Source organism: Opisthocomus hoazin, chromosome 8 (assembly GCF_030867145.1).
Source record: "Opisthocomus hoazin isolate bOpiHoa1 chromosome 8, bOpiHoa1.hap1, whole genome shotgun sequence".
Lineage (NCBI taxonomy): Eukaryota > Metazoa > Chordata > Aves > Opisthocomiformes > Opisthocomidae > Opisthocomus > Opisthocomus hoazin.
This window is the reverse complement of record NC_134421.1, coordinates 58,341,054-58,355,961: the sequence shown is the minus strand read 5'-3', so window position 1 is coordinate 58,355,961 and position 14,908 is coordinate 58,341,054. Positions and strand designations below refer to the sequence as shown.

The following is a 14,908-nucleotide window of genomic DNA, read 5'->3' as shown; positions in this document are numbered from 1 at the left end:
CGGCAGCTGTTATACGTTTGGCCTATAAAGCTAACGAGGGGCGCGGCCGCAGGGAGGCCAGATCCCGGTCCCGGGGAGGCGTGCGGCCCCGGCTGCCCCCGCGGAAGCCCTGCGTGAGGCCGCGTCCTACCCCGCAACCCATGGCTCCGTCGGCTTCGTTTTCCTTTCCCCTCCTCCGCGCCGCTGTAAAGCCACGGAATCACCCGGGGGGCACCGAACGCGAACCGTACGGCACCGGCAGGCAGCGGCCTGCGCGGGGAGCGGGCTCTGCCCCACCGGACACCCCGCCTCTCGGGGCGCTGCCGTGCCGGCGGTAAAACCCCCGGTGCACCGGCCCCCCGGCGCCAGCGCCCCTCCCGCGCCTCACTCTCCGCGGAGCCGCCGGGCCACGCCTCCTCTCCCCCGGCCACCCCGCCGCCGCCCGCCTCAGCGCGCAGGCGCGGCGCACGCGGCACTACACCCCCCAGGGGGCAGCGGTCCTCCGGCCGCCATCCCGGCAGGCACTGCGGGACGGCCGCGCCTGCCGAGCTTTCCTCCCCGCAGAGCATGCCGGGAGCGGCTGTCCCCCGGCGGACCCGGCCATGCCCCCGTTGTCCTCTGGCGCCGCGGCCGCCTCGCAGGGGCTGCCCGGTACCGCGAACGCTTCCCCGCCGCGCGCTTTCTCACGCCCCCCCTCCCGGCCCGTCTCCGGGCTGCTTCCGCTTCCGGCCGCGCCCTTCCGCTCCCACAGTGCCCTGCGCCGAATCATGGACCACAATGGTGAGGAGGGGGGAGGCCGGGAGACCCGTCTGTACCCGTCCCCGCCTGGGCCCGCTCCGCGCCGCGGGGCGGCGGGAGGCCGCGCGCGGGGCCGTCGGGCGCGGGGCGGCGCCGGGGTAGCGGCGGGACGCGGGCCGGCGCCCGGTGACGCCGACGGGGCCCGGGTTCGCCGCGGTTCCCCCCGGCCCGCGCGGCGGGGCCTGGTCTGTCTCTTTCGCGCCGGTCTGCGGGCCCGCTCCGCGGCTGGAGCCCCCCTCCCGTCCCTGGGCTGGCTGCGGGGCGCGGAAGGGTTCGGGCGGCCTGCCTGGCGGCGAAGGGCCCGGAGCCCGGCGGCCTGCAGCGGGCGGGGGCGGCCCGTAGCGTCTCGGGGGGGGGCGGGGACGGCGAGGCGGTTGCTTGCCCGCTGCGTGGGGCGAGGCCGGTGCCGGTGCCGTGGTTGCTGGTGCTGTGGTTGTGCTCGGGAGAAGGAAACTTTCTCGTGTGCTTCAGTGTGGGTTTGTAGGTTCGGTAGCTCGGTGGTTGGCGTGCTGGTGTCATCTGGTGAGCAGATGAATGGGCGTGGAGCTCTTTGCTAGGGTATGTTTGGCTTTTTCTTCCCCCTTAGCAAAGGTTGCATTATGAATTTATACATCTGAGGTGCAGTATTTGAGCTGGATTTATGAATTTGAAAAAGAAATACAAAAATAAAAGTTAAGAAAAGTTGATGAAGGTTTCAGCTCAGGAAGACGTATCACCTTTAATTAGAGCTTCTCTAAGTAGTCTGAACAGTTTTGGTGTATTGCTCATATTTTTTTCTGGACTCAATCCTACTGGTTACGCTTGCACAGACTGGGACTTATTATTCTTCCACGAAACATGGGTGACTAATGAACTTGCAACTTTGGATTAGATGAGCAGGTAACTCATGTAAATGTCCCTCGCTTGCAAAGGTGCATGGAAGAAAAGTGTCAGAACTTAATTGTTCCTACTGGCACTTCAGTGGACTGAATAATACATAAGGTGGGTTTTTCTTTAACTTGTTTTAGTTTCCCCTATTTGCAAATGATTGAGGACCTGCAGAGACTTTTTCTGGTCTGTGGTGTTGTGTTTTTATGTATTCTGGTAGAAAACAGAATTTCCCACGTGGAAAATGGACAGGTTTCGCATTATTCTCTCTGATGTTCTAGTCCAGCAGTCTCTGTGGAGGCCTGGTGTTGTAGTTGTGCGTTTGCTGGGTTGTCTGTTTAGCCATCAGGACAGCTTAAACAAAAGCAACAAATGAACCAAAGTAAAACCAGGGTTTATTGTTTCTGGTTTTTTACATATTGCATTTTAGAGTGAAATTGCGTCAACCACAGTGCTAAGAGGAGCAAATAGGTTTGATCTATCAGAGGACGTTGAGGGCTCTTGATTTTGAGGTAAAGGGACTGCCAGGTCACAGTCCCAATATGAAACTTTGTTGCACTTCCTAGTTTTGGTGGAAGCTGCTGAATAACTTCGAGCAATCCCCCGTTTACTTTTTTTCTTGCTTTTCCTCCTACTTGTTGTGTTGTGTGGGGCAGTTATAGGCTTTGAGGGACAGTAGTTTGTGAGGCAGTGTGCAGAAGTACTCTAATGGGGCCCAGATTTCAGCATCTGGATGCTGCCATGCTGTAGTCCTTTGGGGCCTCGGTGGTCATCGCAGGGCTGCAGTGCCGTATCGAGTGGAACGGCCGGGCTTATGCGGTAACAGCTTGTGGCACACCACTTCGGGGCTGTGCTTGTACCGCTTGGAAACGCCTGCCAAAGTGGCACTTCCACAGAATCACAGAATGGTCAGGGTTGGAAGGGACCTCTGTGGGTCATCTAGTCCAACCCCCCTGCCGAAGCAGGGTCACCTACAGCAGGCTGCACAGGACCTTGTCCAGGCGGGTCTTGAATATCTCCAGAGAAGGAGACTCCACAACCTCCCCGGGCAGCCTGTTCCAGTGCTCCGTCACCCTCACAGTGAAGAAGTTCTTCCTCATGTTCAGACAGAACTTCCTGTGCTTCAGTTTGTGCCCATTGCCCCTTGTCCTGTCTCTGGGCACCACTGAAAAGAGTCTGGCCCCATCCTCCTGACATCCACCCTTAAGATATTTGTCAGCATTTATAAGGTCCCCTCTCAGCCTTCTCTTCTTCAGGCTGAACAAGCCCAGCTCCCTCAGCCTCTCCTCATAGGAGAGATGCTTCAGTGGGTTAATAAGGAAACTAGTTTCCTTCCAACTTTAATAAACAGTTTACATAAGTTGTAAAAATTGTCTTTTCTCATAAGAAATTCTAGATTGTCAAGGTTGTACGAAGCATTGACTCTTCAGTACTGTTCATGTTGTGAGAGGAGCTGTACAGTTAAAGTTTTTTTTCCTGTGGTGGAAAAATGACAGACTGGCTAACTTTTTAAAATAGCTTTATTTTTAGAACTAGGTTTCCTAAAATCGCAGTTGTTCCCGATAAAGTTTTGTGGCGATTTCTGGAAGAAATTGCATGTGAAGATATTTACTTTCTAATGATTAAACTTTGATATGTTGTGTGAGTCTTAAACAAGCTTTAAAAATTGTTTTTCTTGAAACTCTTTTGTTAATATGTAGCCTCTTTAGAAACTATTAGATAACTGAAAAATTACTTTTTTATTTTTCTTTCATAGACAATGATTTGCAAGGAACAAATAGTTCAGGAACATTGGGTGGTCTTGATGTTCGTAGGAGAATCCCTATAAAGCTAATCTCAAAACAGACCAATAAAACCAAGCCTGCACCTCGAACTCCAAGAACTATGAACAGGATGCCTTCAAAGACACAAGCTGGTGATGAAGGTAAATTAATATAAATACTAGCCCTGTAGCAGGCAATCATATTATTCTGCAGGATTGTTCAAGACTGTATCCAGCCTTGGAGACTAAAGAGTCCAAGGTTCTGTCCAAGTGCAAAACAAGTTTCAAATTTCTGGGTAGTGCCGCACTGTAAGGATTGAATGGTGCTCATTCCCAGAGCAGACTGTCTCACTGTTTTGACTGTACCTTTCTGTAGAATGGGCCCAGCAGATTGGACGTTCTGTGGCATTTCCTGATGCTGTCAGTACAGAGTGACACATGCTCTTAATAGCAGCGAGCATCAATTAGGAAAGCGTTGTGGTTGGCTTGTGTCTTTCTTCTCTTTCTCCTTTCCACAGAAGAATTTGATTATAACAAGGAGGAGCGATACGAATGCAAAGGAGGTGAAATGTTTGGCAATCAAAGGAGATTCCCTGGACCCATCTTTTGGGACTATAAGGTAAAGTCATAGATGGCAAGTCATGAATCTTTCTCTGTGAATCATACCAAACTGTAGGTAGTCCTGCTACATACTTTCCTAAATAAAAAAAGTGCTTCCATTACTTTTGACTGGCTGAAAGTACATCCTCTGCTTTCTCGTGTTTCTAATGTTCTTGCTTCTTTCTCAACTAATTCAGAAATAATGGGCAAGTTGGTGATAAAGGAAGTGAGAAGCTTTAATGATGTTGGGTTTTGTTCTCCTACCTGTTTCTCTGTCCTATCAGATAAACTTGCTGGGGGAAAAGGATGACACACCGGTCCATTTCTGTGATAAGTGTGGCTTACCCATCAAAATGTATGGACGCATGGTGAGTAAAATTATCGGTGGAAGGTGCAGCCATGGTTTCCCTTTAGGTAAAATTAGGTTTTACTGTGTCTCTGTGAGGCCTCTAGGGGTTACTGATTTCAGCAGACCTCTGAATAAACAGTGGAAGAGTATCAGGATGGAACTAGGGGCCCTCATTGCTGAAGTGTTCTTGTTCCACCTGTCTGGCTGATGTCACTTAACCCCCTGATTTAATAAAGTAAGCTTGGAACTGTTAAACAAAAAATCAGAACACTGTCACCAATAAAAAAACCTTCAAGTTCAGTGGGTTTTGACTTTACACGACTTAGCTTTGAAAATAAGCTCTTTATCTCAACTGAAGACTTGCAATGAAGTTAGAAAACACTGTTCACTTTTGTGCCCCTTGAAAATTAGTGTAGCAAAATCCCTGAGATCAATTTAGATTTCTACATGTGATGTAACAGGCTTCAGGGTCTGACTTAATGACAGTTAATGCTTTTGAAACTCCTTCCTTGTCAGCAAGACAAGTGTAATTAGATTGCATATGCAGCTTCTGTAAATGTTCAGTGTTGGTATTACTGCAAGACTTAAAGTTTTGCCTATGCGTTCTTGCCAACTCTTAAAAAAAAAAAAACCAAACAAACCTACCCTAAAAAACCACAAGCTCAACTCAAAACTGTTTTAGAAAGTTTCTGTGCAAAGATGCTGTAAACTCCTAGCTAGAACTATGCCTGTTCACCTCATAGATAACTAAGTTACTTTTATTATTAGAAATTGTGTGCTGGAAGGAGGAACTATAGTCTGCAAAATGACATAGATATTTATATACGGTGTCTTAACAGAGCCATTTTTTTGTCTCTAGATACCTTGCAAGCATGTTTTCTGCTATGATTGTGCTATACTACATGAGAAAAAGGGAGACAAGATGTGTCCAGGGTAAGTTATCACAAGATTTGTTATTAAAGGAAATGTAGGAAAGTAACTTAAATATCTTATTGCAGATACTGTTTTAACATGGTTCTTGTTTATGTACATTTAGCAGAGGCAGTATTCTCTACTGCATCACTTGATTACAGCTTTGTATCCCATATTTTTGGATTTTAAGAGATCAGTGTTTGCTGTTTAAGTACTTGGGTAGATAACCTGTTATCTCTCTAATTTGAAAATAAATAAATGGCATTTTAATTTACTTAGTGAGAGTGACTACTGGTAAGTCTTAATGTGCGTAAGGAATTTGTGAGAGAGTTAATAAATTTCATGCTAATTAAATTTTTATGTTCTTTAACTGGATAAACTTCAAAATCAGTGAAATGTTTCTTTCATTGCTACAGTGGGGAAAAAATTACCAGTTCTAGTTTGGGTAATTATGGTAAACTAGTTGACTTTTAACAAAAAAAAAAAAATAAATTGCAGATTGAGCTCTCTGTGATGACAATAAACCAATATTCTCTTCTGATTTAGCTGTAATGAACCTGTGCAGCGAATTGAGCAGTGTGTACGAGGGTCTCTCTTCATGTGTAGCATTGTTCAAGGGTGCAAGAGAACTTACCTGTCACAGAGGGACTTACAAGCTCACATCAACCACCGTCATATGAGAGCTGGAAAGCCTGTTACTCGTCCTCCGATTGAGCCTGTACATCCTCCTATTGCCCCGCCGCCTGCTGAAATTCCTGAGCGTTTCATAATGCCACCTGAGAAACATCATATGAGCCACATTCCGCCAAAGCAGCACATCATGATGCCACCACCTCCTTTACAGCACGTGCCACACGAGCATTATAACCAGCCCCATGAAGACATTCGTGCGCCTCCTGCAGAGATGGCAATGGCTCCACCACCGCCGCGCCCGGTCAGTCAGGACACCTTCCGCATTTCAACGAGAAAACACAGCAACTTGATAACTGTCCCTATTCAGGATGATTCGAATTCAGGTGCTCGAGAACCACCTCCGCCAGCCCCTGCACCTGCTCATCATCATCCTGAATACCAGGGTCAACCGGTGGTATCACACCCACATCATATTATGCCTCCACAGCAACATTATGCACCACCCCCCCCACCACCTCCACCAATAAGCCATCCGCTGCAGCATCCTCCCCAGGCAGCAGGTACTCCGCACATGGTCTATAGCCAAGCTCCTCCACCACCAATGACCTCTGCTCCTCCTCCAATAACCCCGCCACCTGGACATATAATTGCCCAGATGCCACCATACATGAATCACCCTCCTCCGGGACCTCCCCCTCCTCAGCATGGAGGCCCTCCTGTAAATGTAAGTGCGCCCCCTCCCCATCACTATAATCCTAACTCTTTGCCACAGTTCAGTGAAGATCAAGGAACTCTTAGTCCCCCTTTCACACAGCCCGGGGGGATGAGTCCAGGGATATGGCCAGCTCCGAGGGGGCCGCCTCCACCTCCAAGGATGCAAGGGCCTCCTGCTCAGGCCCCACTTCCCGGACCACACCACCCTGATCAAGCCAGATACAGGCCCTATTACCAATGATAAGAGCAATTACATGAATAGAGAGTGCTATGAAGAAGATAAAACTGTATACGACAGCCTTTTAATTAGTTGTTTTGGGGTTATTTTCTTGTGATTTTAAACAAAAAAAAAATCCTGTAATTTTGACTGTAAGACATTTTGGGGTTTGAATCCTAAGTGATTTTTAAGCCTTGGCCGTAGGACTCTGACTGCAAATATTCTGTAGTGCTCAGATAAGTGGCTTAGTAGACCACGGTTGCATTTTAACAGAACTTCTGTCTCTAGTGTGGATAAATTGTCCTAAGATGAACACTTGTAATATTATTTCCTGGAGAAAATGAACATGTGTTGTACCATTCTGAATATTGTTTTTGTTAAATCCAGTGTTTAGTTTCACTTGTGATATGTTTTTGTTAACCTGTGTACAATAATTAAATTGAAATATGGTTGTAAAAGTGGTGGGTTTTTATATGAAGCTAACACAGATCTAGTTCGGGACACCATTTCGGCACAAATACTTTTTAAACAGGCAGCATAATGAAATACTAAGGGAACTTTCCTATTTCTCCTACTAACAGTTACCATTACTTAAAACAATTTCAGGCTATGGTGAATTCATGGCACTAGAAATCAGACATGCAGAATACTGCATTTCAGCTTTTTCTTTCTTGTTTTTTTTTTTCTTTGAATTTATGCAGCAAGATAAATTTCTCAGAAACACAGCTTTGGACGTGACATGAAGCGGTGTGATAATGTATTGCGGGTTTTGGTGGGGGTTTTTTGTTTGGTTTTGTTTGTGTTTTTTGGGATTGGGTTTTGTTTTTTTTTATGATTGTTCATTTTAAAGCTAGTTTTGCTTCGGAAGGTTCTGTTTACGCCTACACTACTTGCTGGAGTTGAATTCAGCCTGGTGTTTACCTGTGCCTCTGTTTGCGTGGAAGTGGCTGTGAGTTGGCTTGCCATGTCTGTGAGAAGCAGAGTATTTTTGGTTGGGAAGTGGTGTTCGCCTCTGTCACTTTATATAGTATGTACAGCAGGAAAGCTTCCCATTTGGATAACTGGAAAGAAGTGATCTGAAATCCCTTACGTAGATTTAAAGAAATAAAAAAGCTACACATCCTTTATCTGTTTTGATTTTGTGATACAGATTTAATCGAACAGACAATAGTTCAGTGTTCTATTTTGCTGTTTTTAAAAAGTAGCAATATAACCAGGCCCTCAGGTCTGCCCAAAATTTACGTTTTTTATAAGCATACTTTGGAAGAGAAATGTAATAAATATAAAATGAGAATGTTCTTTTTTTTGTTGTGCAGCTGGTAGCAGAACCAGACAATAATAAGACTACTGTCGCTTTGGAGTGCTTGTCTTTGCATTTCTAATCAATGTCAGTGCTGAACTTCTGTTTTTCAAAATGCCACATTTCTAACAGTGGTGCTTTGAGATGAAGAAATCTTGGGCTTTTTTTTCTAAGGTTTGTAATTGCCTGCTGTTCTCAAATCATCTGAACCATCTTAAAGCCTCCGTGTTACTATTTGTTTTTTAAACCTTCTTGCCTCATAGGTGTTAAATTTATGGAAGAGCTCTGACAGTGCAACATTCCAAATTTTGTAGTTTTAACTGCATATTTTTTAGTTAATTTTAACTGCATATTTTTTAATTACCAGAGCAAAGGCTCTTTAGATTTACTCTCTGTCCTTGACTACCATTGATTTCCTTGTGACCATGGGCAAATCCTTTAGACTACCTTTCAAACAAATGCATCTTTAGAGATGTGCAAATAAATTCTGGGATACACAGATAAATTCTGGGCTATACAAACGGCCAGTAAGCGTCAACTGATTAAAAGTCTGGTTGGCTGTAATATGCTACTTTCTAAGACAGCTCTTTGGTTTGGTTTCTCTGAAAAATAAGTCATTTTGAATAGAACACACCGATAAAAAAGAAAAGGCCAGTTGTGAGAGCGTGCTATGGTATGGGGCTGGTTGAAAATTTGACTGTTTCGGTGTGTAGGAAAGCGAAAATTACTCTGCCAGCATTATCATGTTTCAGTAACTTACAATAAACACATGAGGAACCTTTAAGGATGCCCTTTTGTCATGTCACTGTTAAGTTACTTGGTAGGAGGTAGGCTTAGGCAGGTGTGTATGACAGCGTATAACTTCATCTGGGTGGAAACCTGCACATGTGATTAAAGTTCTCTGACTCTGCAAAGCCGAGCTGATGTGGGAACTATCTGGTGTAAACAGACTGACTGGTGGTTGTAGGTACCAGCTTCCTTGTGCTGAGGCTGAGAAAGTGACGTGCAGGTTTGGGAGGATGCTATGTGTCAGGCTTCAGTGCAGGGAGACGCATCAACCTCACCTCTGCGCTCTGGGGAGAGAAGACATTCTGAAATAAGAAAGAAGTCAGGTTGTGTTCTGTTGTTGTGTATTATCCAGTCTGTTGTGAAGCAGATGGAGGATTCAGACTTAATTTTGGGTCCACTGCTATCTTCTTGAAGTTACTGATGAAGTGCTGCAGTTGGTTTGATGAAGGGAAAACAGCAGCCTTTGCTTTATCAAAAAGCACAAATGATAAATGTTGCTCTAGAGAACGTGTGAGATTTTTTTTTCTGTTTGAGGCAAAGGTAACACGTCATATGGACAATAACATATTACCCAAAAAATCAGTGGGAACCCTTGAATTGTTTAGTGACCATGGACTAGAAGCCTTTGTGATAGAGGACTTACTGAAAAGTCATCTTATGCAGGCAGGACTTAGACTCCGGTCAATTTTCTGTGTCTTGCTTATACAGGAAGACCTAAATCCATTTTTTTATTTAGTAAGTCTGAAGTATACCTATGTAACTAAGGGTACTGTTGGTGCTTTCATATTTACAAAGTTAAAAAATGCCTGCGTTGGTTGAAACCTTATGTTAACAGTCTTTTTAATTTGTTTATGGGGTTTTGGGCATGTTTTGAGGTGGGTGTTGTTGTTTTTTTTTTGCTCTGTTGATTGGTTGGGGTTTTTTTTCAAAATAGCTAATCGTTCCAGTGTGAAGCTCAGAAATGCCATATATTGTATTTAATTGCAGAATTAACAGTCATAGAAATGGTGAGATGTACTTGCGAATTCTTTGGATTCCTGCTTGCGTCTTCTTGTAAAGACAAACTTTTCAATGGAATAGAGTATGTTTATTTTGAATAAATACCCCTGTCTGTGTTGGCGATCTCCCTCCCAAGGCACTGCCCAGCAGATCTCGAGTTTTGAAGAGAACTCTGATGACATTTAAATTTGTCAGCCCTAGTGGGATCCTCTATTAATGTCACACAAGGGAATGAAAAGGGGTTTGGGATGGTTTGTGTCCACCAAGGAATGAATGAAAGGACACCAGGAGATGGCCTGGGAGGACCTGTGGTTTAGATGCTTGTCTCCTTACACTTTATCGTCAATTCCATCTATAACTTTGCTTAAAGGGTTGCCTGCAACCATGCATACTTTACAACAAGCAGGTTAATTGTGTGAATGCGTTCGTAATGTTTGGCGGGTTTTTTTAAATGCTATTAACATAAGGATTGGTTACGTAGATGTGTTACGTGGTATTTTTCATGCCTTTTAAAAAGTGAAAATGAAAAATGTGAATTATTTTTAAAAATTTGAACCAAGAGAATTAGAAAACTTTGCTGGATGGAGTTTCCAATTCTTATCGCTTACTGCTCTCAAAGGAGTGTCAAATTCTATTTGTTAAAAGGTAAAGTGGGAGTAACTTGTGTCCGTTCCATGTTAGAGTTTGCACACATAGTAAGGGAGAAAAACTGTCTCTGCTATATTATGTTGTCATATGTTCTCAAAAGCACATTTGTTGATACGCTTTCTCCGTGGATCGAGTCTGAACACACCTCTCTGTTTGTAAAACGTTACGTGCTCTGTAAAACTTGTGTCTGATTTTGTGGTGTTTCTCACAGTGCGCATTGCCATCTTGCTGGCAAAAGCACGCACAGGGTCACATCAGAAGGTACTGGCAAGCCTGGGAAGCTGGGGGAGCTCAGCAGGTTGCAGCTGCAAAACAATATTGAGTGTGTAGGAAAGAAGTTTGAACTTTCCCTGTTCATATATACGACACTGCAGGGTCCAATACAGCAGAGAAATGTGCAAGGTCTATATTCGTTTTCATCCTGACTCCACATTTCTAAAGGAAATGTCAGTATTATACAAGTTGTATTTCCACTGTTTTTTATTTTATGGTGTTAAAAATAATTCTTAGCAATAGTTAGAGCATCTTTATGTAGTAATGGTGCCCTCACAGCGGTGAGGTTCTTTGCTGTGTTCGGGTATGTTACATTGACACTAATGATTCATACTGACCAGTTGGTAAACTGAGCTACCTGCATTTGCTTGGGTGATGTGAGTGAGAATAACGAAGTTCAACACTTTGTTTAGTTTGGACTTAGACATAAGACAGAGTGACTGTAGGAACTTTTCCTACTCTGAACTGCATCTCCTTGTTCTCTAAATATGAGGCATTAATTTGTTGGGTTTTTTAAAAAAAATTGTCGGTTTTGACTCAATTCATGAGCACGAGAGATTAAAAGATTAAAAGATCCAACCTACATCTGGAAAGGTGTGGGTGGAATACCAGCAGAGAGCTGGCAAATTAGCTCAGTCATCTTGAAACTTTTATCATTCATTTTGATAGCAGAGTGCAAGTGATTCTCCAGGGCCAGTAGGGCTGACTGTAATAGGCTGCTTCTGTTAATGTGAGAATGTGTGCGAGCGGACAGGAATTCCTCTATTTTTATATAGTAATGTTTCACAGAAGAACTTCAGCTTAACTGCTTAAAAAAAACCCCAGATGAGTCATTTTAAATAGATGTGAATGTGTCAGTCAACAAGAATTTTCTTCAGTTTTATTTGTGAAAACCCATGCTTGAACACAGCTCCAAGAGAATTTATGGTGCATTATTTCCTACATTAAATAAAATCACATAAGCACTAAGGAGAGTTCCCGCACTTGTTCTTTGCCATTTCTGGATCAGGTAAACTTTCAGGCATTTTCTTAGGAAGCAGAAGGGAGCAGATGCACAAAGATGAGTGAGAAAAGAAAGCTGTCCACATTCGGCACAGGGATGAGGACTAGAGAACTGTCGGTGGAGTTTCTTTTCCAGTGAAGAAGTGCTAAAGGATCCTTTTTCTGTAACAGAAACTTAGTCTGAAATTGAGAAAAATACAGGCTTGTATGTTATAATGCTTTTTCCGTTGGGCCCAAGACCTTTGAATGTTTTGTCTCTGTTTCACCCAGGCAAGCTCATCTGCGCTGCAAAGTGAGAGTGGGGCTGGAGAGCATCACAGGGTCCATGGCTCCCCTGTTTTCTATCCCCCTTGCTGGCAGTAAAATGCCTGTTATTTAGTTACCAAGCATCTGCACCCTGCTGAGGAGAGGCTGGCTCAGGATACATCACGATACCTGTCAGCTCTCCAAAAAGGAAGCGGGTATGAAATTTGCCTTTTAGCTTATGATGGAGTAAAATATTAATAAAGCAGTATAAGGTATTGCTCTAACTGAGTGCACAGTGGAGGAGCTGGAAATACCTAGGTTTCCAAAAGTGCCTGTCTCAGGAATAAGCCAGTAAATCTGCCGCACCACAATATCCCACAACAGAGCAAGATTTATGCACTATGGTCTGCATGAGGTTAAAAATACCCAGAGAAACATTAGTATTACAGTAACAGAGAGCTGAATGCGGAAATAGCCAGTACCTGGAGGGGGAAATCGCATAAAGCATCAGAAATACAATGCTGCTGTTGTCAGCATTAAAAAATATGGAATAGAGTAGGGTGATTTAAGATGGTGGCAAGTAGCTGGTGGGGAGGTGTGATGTGGCTCTCTGGTTAAGGCTGTCGAGGTCTCCCATCCATTTAAGAAACTGCAAAGAGTTTTGGAAGGGGGATTTATGCTCTGTGGCACTGTGCTATGTCAGAAGAGTCATTAGTATTGAAGTGAAGCGTTCTGAGGAGCACGATTTAGAAGAGAATATTTTCTTCTTAAGCTGAAGCCTGTCAGCAAATCCAGTGTGGTGTCGAAGTGCAGTGTGTGGTACTGCACCAAACTGACTTGCTTTTGCTAGGGAGGTTTGCCTGTGTCTGTACTGGTGCACGTGAGCACGAGACGGGGAGGAATAGCCCAAGTCGGAAAGTCCAGATTCCACTGGTGTGATGTGGCATCATGATTTTCAGAAACATGTTAAGCCTCATCTTATAAGTAGTTCAGGATTTTTGCTTGTCTTGTTCTAACTGGAAAGGATGTTTTTGTAAAATTGTAAAAATTTTATTTTAGGAAAAAAAGTGTACATATATATTCCTATTAATAGGAAAAAATATTTTTTCTTATTCTAAAAATTAGGAACCATCTTCTAGTATCTAGCTTATGTTTATATTTGGCTGGTCGATATGGTTTTTTTCCCTCGTAGGACAATATTATTTTTTATCTTGCATAGCCTTCCCTCTCTCTTAGGTTAAATCCCTGACATATAAGTGTCTCTTTTTGCCAGTCCTTAGATACAGGCTCTCCATTCCACAAAGATCCTCACAGCAAATTTCCTCATTAATTGCAGTTTGACTTCACCTTTCTTGAACTGGAGGGCTCAGCCCTGAATTTCAGAGTATTTATAGTGGAATGTCCCCTGTGCATTGCACAGCAGCACTGAGATCTTCCTCATTGTGCTGGGAAAATCTGTTCTGAAAGAATCTATGGGGTTTTTTTTGAAGGCTGCATTAGAAAGGCAGTTCGGTGATGTCCCAGCTGTGGCTGTTCTCAGGCACTGTCGTGCTGGTTGCGTGGCGCGTGACACATACTTGTCTTAGCTGGCGTGTCTGCTGCGGCACGCTCGGAAGAGCAGTGGGCTGGCACAGCTGCCCGCCGTCCTCCTGATGCCAGCCTGCAGAAAGCGGCCTGGGCCATCTCACCGTGATTGCCGCCCAAGGCCGCCTCGCCCACGCCGCGTCAGGCATGCGATCGCCTGCCGCAGCACCGCAGCGAGGGGTTCGTCTGCAAAGGCGCGGGGGTCTTCTCTGAACTCTGAGCTTCTCTCACCTTAGCCTCCCGGGCCACCTCGTTCTGTCTGTGTTCAAAGCCTCCCCGCTTTGATATTATCTTCGAGCTTGGTTTCATTACCAGATTTCATCAGATGACCCCAGATTTTTGTAAAAAAAAATTAATTAATGAAAAATTAATGAAAATATTCAGCAGATTAGTGCTCCCTCCATTCTGCTGTTTCCCTTTCAAAGCTCCTGGTTGTCACCTCCTCTTTAGCATAATCCATTTTTGCCTTTCAGCACCTTTAGGCAGCCCATCTTCTCCAGTGCCATTAACAACTGCCCACGTGGCATGGCACGGATGGCTTTGCTCAGGTCCAGAGAGGTGACATCTATGGCATTTCCCTTCAGAAGCTGCATTTTCTAAGTGAAGGTACAGCTGAATGTGGCATATGTATATATACCTTTTATAAAACAAAGCGGCATTTCTCCCAACTTATTTCTGTCTCGGTTTCCTTCAAATTTTGTTTTGAAGTCCTGCATACTACAGTGACAAAAATCATGGTTCTTGTTCACCCAGAACACTTTCTTCTTCCTGTCAGCCCTTCTTAACTACAAGTCCAAATTCATGATTCCGGTCACCCCAGCTTGGTTGAAAGTCAAAACTAGGCTTGGAGACTAAAAACTCTGTGATTTCAGACTGCGGTTTCTTTCAGACTCAGGGGATGGCTCCATTTTCCTCTAGGCTAAAGATTTTTATACCTCCAGGTCTTTCTATGCTAAATTAAAAGTTCTGTCGCTTTTTGCGTTTTCTCTGAAAGATGTCCTGTAGTTCAGCTTCAAGCCATAGAGTTCCAGCAAGAGTTGATTGACAGTGGTTGTACAGCTGGGTTGTGAAGACCAGAGGATCAGAACAGACTCAAAAAGTTAAAGACCTCAGTGCATCTGTCGTGGTATAGCCTGGCTGGAAGCTGGGTGGCCACCAGAGCCGCTCTGTCACTCCCCCTCCTCAGCTGGACAGGGGAGAGAAAATATGATGAAAGGCTCAAGGGTCGAGATAAGG

General features: G+C 44.5%; 1 protein-coding gene across 4 annotated transcripts; it reads left to right on the top strand.

The window, feature by feature from the left end:
- The first annotated feature begins 544 nt into the window (after positions 1–544).
- On the top strand, positions 545–11,763 carry CBLL1 (Cbl proto-oncogene like 1). 4 transcript variants are annotated; one of them, XM_075428901.1, is made up of 6 exons: positions 545–759; positions 3,401–3,568; positions 3,928–4,025; positions 4,291–4,374; positions 5,215–5,288; positions 5,814–11,763. In XM_075428901.1, exons 1-6 carry the CDS (start codon positions 582–584, stop codon positions 6,853–6,855), a joined length of 1,644 nt encoding a protein of 547 aa, XP_075285016.1. In that variant the 5' UTR covers positions 545–581; the 3' UTR covers positions 6,856–11,763. The 4 variants fall into 4 exon arrangements, with proteins under 4 accessions (XP_075285016.1, XP_075285015.1, XP_075285018.1 ...); XM_075428900.1 differs by having other exon boundaries at positions 3,925–4,025; XM_075428903.1 differs by lacking the exon at positions 545–759 and adding an exon at positions 1,185–1,335 and having other exon boundaries at positions 3,925–4,025.
- The last annotated feature ends 3,145 nt before the right edge of the window (positions 11,764–14,908 follow it).